The sequence below is a fragment of the Stigmatopora argus genome, chromosome 12 (assembly GCF_051989625.1).
Source record: "Stigmatopora argus isolate UIUO_Sarg chromosome 12, RoL_Sarg_1.0, whole genome shotgun sequence".
NCBI lineage: Eukaryota > Metazoa > Chordata > Actinopteri > Syngnathiformes > Syngnathidae > Stigmatopora > Stigmatopora argus.
In genome coordinates this window covers 3,870,160-3,879,320 of record NC_135398.1, presented here as the reverse complement: position 1 = coordinate 3,879,320, position 9,161 = coordinate 3,870,160, and the positions used below count along the sequence as shown (strand labels likewise).

The 9,161-nt window shown below is 39.0% G+C and overlaps 1 protein-coding gene across 1 annotated transcript; it reads left to right on the top strand.

Moving 5' to 3' along the window:
- The first annotated feature begins 589 nt into the window (after positions 1 to 589).
- On the top strand, positions 590 to 8,861 carry dcaf8 (DDB1 and CUL4 associated factor 8). The gene is made up of 13 exons (XM_077615660.1): positions 590 to 802; positions 1,093 to 1,147; positions 1,220 to 1,279; positions 1,772 to 2,418; positions 3,254 to 3,394; positions 3,471 to 3,565; positions 4,175 to 4,285; positions 4,589 to 4,719; positions 5,555 to 5,662; positions 5,726 to 5,859; positions 6,758 to 6,877; positions 6,947 to 7,063; positions 7,136 to 8,861. Exons 2-13 carry the CDS (start codon positions 1,111 to 1,113, stop codon positions 7,238 to 7,240), a joined length of 1,806 nt encoding a protein of 601 aa, XP_077471786.1. The 5' UTR covers positions 590 to 802; positions 1,093 to 1,110; the 3' UTR covers positions 7,241 to 8,861.
- Positions 8,862 to 9,161: the final 300 nt, after the last annotated feature.

Genomic DNA, 9,161 nt, shown 5'->3' with positions numbered 1-9,161 from the left:
GGCATGCATTTATGTTGTTTATTTCTTTTGTGTGCAATAGCGGACAAACACTAATATGACCCACTAGTATTACTACTATGCATCCGCCCGAAATAAGGGCGTGTTAATTTTAACCAATCAAATGCCAGTATCCCAAATTGGCCGCTCTTCCGGCTGACGTCCTTAATAGTACTCATAATGATATGCATCTGTGCTTGTGTTTTACTTTTTTTGTCTGCAAACATTATTGCACCATCGTTGTAAAACATGATGAGTATATATACCGATATATACACTCAAAACTAAACACATATACGTCACCACTTAAATTGCAACATGCAAACACAAACGGAAGTTCATAAAACACAAAAAAGCTGCGACCAGTAAATTAAGGCTCTTATTTGTTGTTTTCTTTTGAGCGGATACTTCCGGTTTGTTAAAAAAACACTCTAAACACAAAGACCTAATTTAAACTGTTTTGTTTTTCAAAATATAATTTAAGAATTGTTTTATTATCCCTGATGTACTGCGTCTTCAAGTTTGAAAAAAAAGAAGAAAAAAAAGAGGACGCATTATTCTACGTCATCGGAAGCCTCCCCCCAAATAGAAGCTGACCCGTCAAAACATAAACACCAGTCGACCTTGTTTGAACGCTGCATACTTGGTCTTTTAGCAAACTTGATGCACAAGCCAGCCTCTTTTCTGTCAAGTTTTGGGCGGCCGAGGCGAAGTGTGACGATCGGAAAGCCTCCAAATAAAAGATTAGAGGGATCGATCTTAGAAAAAGAGAACTAAGTGCGCGGAGTCGGGCCTGTGAATCGAGGTAATACACAAATGCGAAGGCTAACTTAGCTCTTGTGTATGCGCCTATTACCAACCAGGTGTTTGCAACAATAACATCTTGGTGTCAGATCGTATTTTTAAAACTGCATGTAAACTAAGCAGCCACATCCACATATTAATAGCATCGATCCTTTCACGCGTCAAAGCGAGTTTTACTGATGATGTCACAAAGAATGCGCGGACAGTTTGCATACATCTCACACGCAGATTACAATCGGGACAATGCTTAACTTTTTCATCTGTCTTTCGTCCAATTTCCATGTGTAACAGACTCGCCTTTGCGTCGCCATGGCAGAAACGGAAGGCAGTTCCGCGTCACTCAACGGTAACTCGACTGTAAAACCACCTGTGGTCGACATTTCGCCTTGTTTGTGACCGTTGCTTGGTTATTTTATAGGAATCTCTGGGGATGAAGAAGCCGGAGGAGATCAACACAAAGATGGAGGCAAACATCCCGGTAAATCTGGTTTTATGTGACTTGGATTTTCTAAAAACCCACCCAAATCCACATGCAAACTCCACCTGGGATCGAACCCTCGACTCCGGATCTGTGAGGCCGACACGCTAAACACACGTCCGCCGGGCTGCCGCTTTACGAAACATGTAACGTAAAAATAAGAGTAATAACCTACTAAAGAAAAAGAACTTCTCCAACAAACTCACTTGATGTATTTCTGTTAATGCAGGTAATTTTAAGAAATTGGTCTCCACCAAATTCTTTTAGACTCTAATCTTAACACTTTTCCACCTTTGACACCTTGCCCAATAAACAAGATATATGAAGAATATATTTTTATTTAGATAGATGAGTTGCCTGAGTACCAAAACGTAAATAAATGAAGCACCACAAAAGTCACTGCGTCTCCTCAACATATAAAAAGACTTAATTAATATCTATTATTATCATTACTATTGTAAATCTCACTCTAAACGATCCATCTCCATCCAGAGAAAACCTCCACGAGTGTTGTTCTACCTCACGACAACGGAGAAGCGTCTGGTGATAGGAACGTACAAGAAAGTGAGCTGGAGGACGAGGACGAGGATGAGGAAGATGATGAGGAGGAGGAGGAGGAGGAGGAGGAGGAAGAAGACATGGACGGCAGCGACCACTTCTCCTTGACCGAGGACGGCGAAGGAGGCCGTCGGGAAAGCTTGAAAGACGGCGGTAGGTGGGTGGCACAGAAGAGGAACAACAACCGGTCCTCCAGCTCGGACGAAGAACACAAAGACGAGGACGACGACAAAGACGACGAGGACGACGACGAAGAGACGACGGAGGCGTGGCTGGGTGTCGAACTCCGGGATTCGCACAGGCCGGCGTGGAGCATGATTCCCTCCCTGCACCGCCGGGAGATCGGAAAAGACACGCATCAGTTCGCCAGGCGCTTGTGCGGCTCGCGCTATCTGGTGCAGAGGCTCGAGATGCAGGGCTGGCTGAAGAGGCACTCGGGTTGCGTCAACACACTCCACTTTAACTCGTCAGGCACGCGTCTGGCGTCCGGTAGCGATGACCTACGTGTCGTCATCTGGAATTGGACCAACTCCGAGGCTGTGCTGGACTTTGACAGTGGCCATCAGAACAATGTCTTTCAGGTATATATTTTCCACATGATCCGTATTTTGAGACATTTGTGACAGGTTCTCTATTTGTGGACACTTCTATGTTAGATGATGGTATACTGTTTTGGATATACCGTTATAACAGTGTTCTATTTCTGGATATATTGAATTGAATTGAATGCTTTTATTGTCATTATACAAGTATAATGAGATTTAAAAGCTTCACCACAAAGTGCACAAATAACAACAAACAGACAAAAAAAATCATCAATAAATAGTCACATCATAAGTAGTCAACAACATAAGTAGGAAAATCCACAAATAACAACAAATAAATCAATAAAAAGTCATTTATAAGTAGTCAATAATGTAAATATGTAGGAAAGTCCACAAATAACAACAACAAATCAATAAAAAGTAATAAATAAGTAGTCAATAATGTAAATAAGTAGGGAAGTGCACAAATAACAACAAACAGACAAAAAAAATCATCAATAAATAGTCACATCATAAGCGGTCAACAACATAAGTAGGAAAGTCCACAAATAACAACAACAAATAAATCAATAAAAAGTCATAAATAAGTAGTCAATAATGTAAATGTAGGAAAGTCCACAAATAACGACAACAAATCAATAAAAAGTAATAAATAAGTACTCAATAATGTAAATAAGTAGGGAACTGCACAAATAACAACAAATACATAATAAATAGTAATAAATAGTCAACATAAATAAGTTGTAATCAACATACATAATTAGTCATCATTGAATAAGTCCTCATATAATTGAGTTTATAGTTTCTGGTAGTTGTATTGTTCACTTGCCTCCTAAAAAAAGTAGTAGTACTTATATATTTTTTCCATCAGGCCAAGTTCCTACCTCACTGCGGCGATTCTACGCTGGTAACGTGCGCCCGAGACGGTCAGATTCGAATGGCCGAGCTCTCCGCCACCAATTGTTGCAAGAGCACCAGGCAGATCGCACAGCACAAAGGGGCCGCCCACAAGGTCCCGTACGCTCCCACTCCTTCACATTTGAGAATTGCTCAACATTTTGTCTCTTAAAGTTCTTCTTTTAAACCAGTTAGCCCTACAGCCTGACTCGCCGTGCTTTTTCCTGTCGGCGGGAGAGGACGCCGTGGTGCTTGGAATCGACCTACGACTCGACAATCCAGCCAAGTAAGCGCCAGTGTCATTTCAAGCAAATGTTTAACTCGTGCCTATTTGGTGATATACAGTAATACCTTAAGATACGAGCTTAATGCATTCCGGGACCGAGATCGTATGTCAATTTACTCGTATCTCAAATCAATTTTTCCCATTGAAACGAACTAAATACTAATTATTTTGTTCCCACCCTCTAAAAACACGATATTAGAATGGAAAAACATATTTTTATTGCTTCTAATTCACCACCTGTTCGTTCATAAAGTAACAGAGAATTCAGTTTTGTGTAAAGTTACATTAAACGTATGTTTGAGTGGGTCTGTATATATTAATCAATTTTAGTTCTATTAAACACATTTTATTACTATTAAACCACTAGTTATGTGTTACTTTGTTAATAGATGGCGAATTAGAAGAAATAAAACATTTTTACCAATCCAATATCCTGTTTTTGGTGTTTTTTCAGAGGGTTGGAACTAATTAATTTGTTTTTAATTAATTTCAATGGGAAATGTTCGCTCGAGTTACAAATAGCTCGACATACGATCTCAGTCCCGGAACGGATTAAGATCGAATGTCGAGGTACCACTGTACTTTTTAACTCATTGTGATTATTTACAGCAAGCTAGCGGTGGTGAAGGAGGGCGACAAAAAAGTGGGCCTCTACACCATCCACATCAACCCGGCTAAAACGCAATACTTTGCGGCCGGTGGGAAGGATCAGTATATCAGGTATGCGTACGTGTGTGTAAGTGTGTGACGTGATCAGCAATTCTCTAGCCAGCGTTTAATGAATTGCAATTATGCAGTTGACTCACAATTAGTCGCCGTTTAAAATTTGCACGGATAGCAACATGTTATTTCTCCAATCTAGCAAAAATATTTTTTTTTGTTGAGCTTGTCGGTAAATCTGTCAGTCATGGATAGATGAGCAAAGATAAATATAGTCATTTTCAGACTGGAAAAAAATCGAAATGGGATGATTTGCGTGAATGCGCCTGGTGATTGGTCATCGCTGTTACTGTTACTATGCAGGATTTACGATCAGAGAAAGATCAACGAGAACGACAACAACGGCGTGCTTAAGAAGTTTTGCCCCTCGCATCTGGTGTCCAGCGAGTCCAAGACCAATATCACATGCCTGGTTTACAGCTACAATGGCACAGGTGAACGCTGTTTAAAATATACATATATTCTGTAAAAAGCATAGCGACACTTTATCGGTCTGTAAGATGGCCACAAATATGGAAACTAGTACTGTTTGATGCAATTATGTACAGATAATCATCAATAAATCTAACATATACACTACAACGAAGCTATGTTATATTAGAGTAGATTCAGCACTACAAATCATTTAAGACAAACTACTTTCAAATCGGAGTCATCACTCTTATCAGCTAACAAATTTTATCAACTGATTGGATTGGATTGGATAACATTATTCATCCCGTATTCGGGAAATTTCGTTGTCACAGTAGCAAAAGGGTGAGGATGCAGAAATAGGAAGGCATTTTAGACATAAATAGATAGGTAATAAGTAAGTTAATAAATAAATAAATATATAAATAAATAAGTGTGTTGCTGATATATATATACACATATATATACACATACATATATCTATATATACATATATATATACATACATGCATATATATACATATATACACATATATATATATACATACACATACATATATCTATATATACATATATATATACATACATGCATATATATACATATATACACATATATATATACATACATGAATACATATACACATACACATATACATACATACATATACACATACATACACATAGATGTACATGCATGCATAAGGTAGGGTTTAACACTCAGCCATTTGTTTTGTTAAAGAGCCTGACAGCTAATGGGAGGAAGGATCTGCGGAAGCGCAATGCTAACATTGATGTGTGCTGGCCTTTTATTTTGCCTGTGGAAATTCAATGGTTTACGCTATTATTATTTTCATTTAGAGCTGTTAGCCAGTTACAATGATGAAGACATCTACCTGTTTGACTCTAACCACAGCGACGGCGCGGACTACTGCAGAAGATACAAAGGACACCGTAACAATGCAACAGGTAGGGCGACCTGTCTTCCCAAATCCGTATCCATGTTGCCAAATCCCTTTTTTTTCCTGGCAGTGAAGGGCGTTAACTTCTACGGGCCTTGCAGCGAGTTTGTAGTGAGCGGCAGTGACTGCGGAAACATCTACCTTTGGGATAAGCACTCGGCTCGCATCGTCCAGTTCATGGAAGAGGCCGACAGAAGCGGAGTGGTGAGCATGGGCTGTCTGATGACGTAGAACAGGGGTGTCAAACCCAGTGTGATTGGCGGGCCACATTCATGGTGACCAGATCTCATGTGGGCCGGACCATTTTAGATATAAAATTTATATTTATTTTGAATGGATTAAAAGCCCTGAATATTCAGGTTTTTATAGATCTAAAACAATGTTTATTTTAGCTTTTTTAAATATATATTTTTAGATTTTACAAAATGATTTTTGAACTAAAAACACAGAAACAATGGATTAAAAAATGACAATTATTGATTTAAAAGGGGGAAAATCAAGAAATTTAATATACATCTATACTATTCATTTTAATTTGATCCTAAAACAGAAAGCCCAGAATATTCAGTTTTTTATAGATCTAAAACAATGTTTATTTTAGTTTTTTTTATATATATTTTTTTAGAGTTTACAAAATGATTTTTGAACTAAAAACACTGAAAAAAATGATTTGAAAATTACAATTATTGATTTAAAAGGGGGAAAATCAGGAAATTTAATACACATCTATACTATTCATTTTAATTTGATCCGAAAACAGAAAGTCGGCACTCACGATTTACTTTCCCGGGCCACACAAAATGATGCGGCAGGCTAGATTTGGCCCCCGGGCCGCCACTTTGACACATGTGACATAAAGGGACAACAATTGTTTTATTTCATTGTAGCCACTGATGCGCAATGGAAATGTTTGATATTGGGTCCACGTTAGTGAATGTTGGCTGTTTTTGCCTGTTTACAAGTCCATTGCAACTTGCTGTTTATGATATGATTTAATCTACGGCGCTATTATCGTCTAGGGTAGAATAACTGGGACGGTCTGGGTACTGTCCTCACTAAAAACAAAAGTGACGATACTTCTTGTTGGCCCATGGTCCTGCAGGTAAACTGCTTGGAGCCACACCCCCACCAGCCTAACATGGTCACCAGCGGTCTAGATCACTACATCAAAGTGTGGGCCCCCACCGCCAAGACGCCCACTAGACTCAAGGGCCTCAAACAGGTACCGACTTCTAGCGCAAGGTTCTTTTGAAGAACCGCACTTGAAGTTGAACTTGGGGTCTGCCTGAAGGTGATAAAGAACAACAAACGTGAGCGAGACGAAGAGAGCTTGCGACACGGGAACCATTTCGACACCCAACTGCTGTGGTTCCTAATGAGACAAATGGGGAACCGACGACCACCGGGGGTGAGCATATTCATGGGGTTTTTTTGTCTGACTTGAGCATATTTACTTGCTATTTTCTCATCTCAAATTCAGAACCTACTCGGAGTTGACGCGCAAACTGATGAATCCTGGAGCTCGCCGGACACTTCCGACGAAGAGGAGGGGGGTCCGGATCATGTCCAGTGCATGTCCTCTTAAATAAGTCACAAGTGCACATGAAAAATACAGACATACACACAATGTCCAATAAAATGCAAGTATGTCCAACATTTTCATCCTCAGTTGCCTCCAAAGAAAAAGAAAAAAACAAATCATTCCCATTACAAAAAAAAATAATTGAACAGAGCATTAGGAAAAATACATCTACCATTTTTTTTCTATGTTAGAAAATATTTAAAAAAAAGTTTGGGGCACTGTATAGTCATTCTCAAGTTTTGATGTCCAAATTGAGCTATTGATGTCTTAAAAAAATGTTTTGGTCAAAAAAAATCAAAATGTATGTTTCTATAAAACATGTTACAGGAAAAAAGTATACAAAAGCACAATTATATTGTTTAGGGAAATGAGGGAGGGGGGACAAATGACATAGTTTATGATTTAATCGACTGTAAACTGAATAGTATATAAATTGGAGGGTGGGGCAAATGTTGGAGATAACATGCTTTTTACTGGACATTTATGAGTCAGTGGTAGGAAAGGACTTGTGAACTTTTTTTCTTTCTGCACAAAATGGTTTGCAATTTATGCAGATATATAAGATTCAAATGGTCACATGTTTTGCTCCTATTATACATGCTTTAGTGCCCTTAAATTCACAACATTTAACTTTGGGCACATAACCATAATGACAGCTACCGTCTAATGAGATGCATGCACTTCTAAATTTTGGTACAATCAATGGAGATGTCCGCTTTTCTTTGGACAACCACAACCTGTTCGTGCACTTGACTTTATGAACACTGGCATACACAAATCAAGACATACGGATGGTGCAGATGCTGGCCATGGCGATCCCCATTTTCGACGGTGGGCTACAGATGTACACCAGCACGTAGCACCCTCCTTCCCATTGTAGCAATGGAGTTCAATCCCCGGATTGCTGCCACGCTTTTCAACTACTGAGTGCACTTTGAATCAGGGATGTTGAAGTTTGATACCTGCACTTAGCAATTGTGTTGTTGTTGGGGTTCTTTCTTTCTCTCGCAATTTTGGCAGTACTTGTAGGTATTTTTGTAAGGCAATTGCACTCAAAGCTTTTTGCTGGTTCTCCATGTAAAACAGAAAATGCTACATTTCTTCTTACTGCATGCGCAACAGAGACACGCCCCCTGAAGCTTGGATGGTTGGAGGGGATCAACTACTTTATTTACAATAAGATCCTGGGGGGCTATTTTACAGGCCCTCCCCGTGGAAGTCAATATAAATGCTGAATGATTAAAAACTGGATGCTGGAATGGTTAATATTCCAGGGAGGGTTTTTGTTGGTTAAGATTCCCAACCATGATGTTTTCTGAAAATTCCTAGTTCAATTGTAAATATATAAATATGAAAACTGTAAAAATAAATACAATTAGAAAACATGCAGTTTGATGTCAACACGTTTGACTGGTTTATGCAGCAGAGGTTTATATTCGGATACTTCAAGTTTTTTCTCCAAAGACTGTGGTTTACAGTATATGTCCATTGTGCACAATACTATATTGTATTGAGAAATGTAAAAAAAAATCCCACTTACAAAATTAACATTAGAAATTGTCTTACTGCTTCTGTTGTAAATCAGTTTTAAAAATGTGCAATTAAAAAACAGTTGTTGATGCTTTTTGTCGGCCTGTTTGCTTGGAATTGTTCCTAGCTGAAAAGGGTTTGGAGTCCTTAAAACTGCTCCCTTTTGAGTCAGAATCTGCATTCCTGATTGGACGATGACTCATTGCTGCATGCAATTTTTTTTCCCCACCTCAATTAGGACAATTGGAACTCCGTGTGGTTGGATGAGTTTTTTTTGAAAGAATAAGCCTCGTTAACAACACACAGGAAAGAATCAAACCCCTCTCACCTCGATATACTCTTTTCAGACGAACACACACACCAGCCTGTCACTGCGAGCTCCCGTAACTCTTGT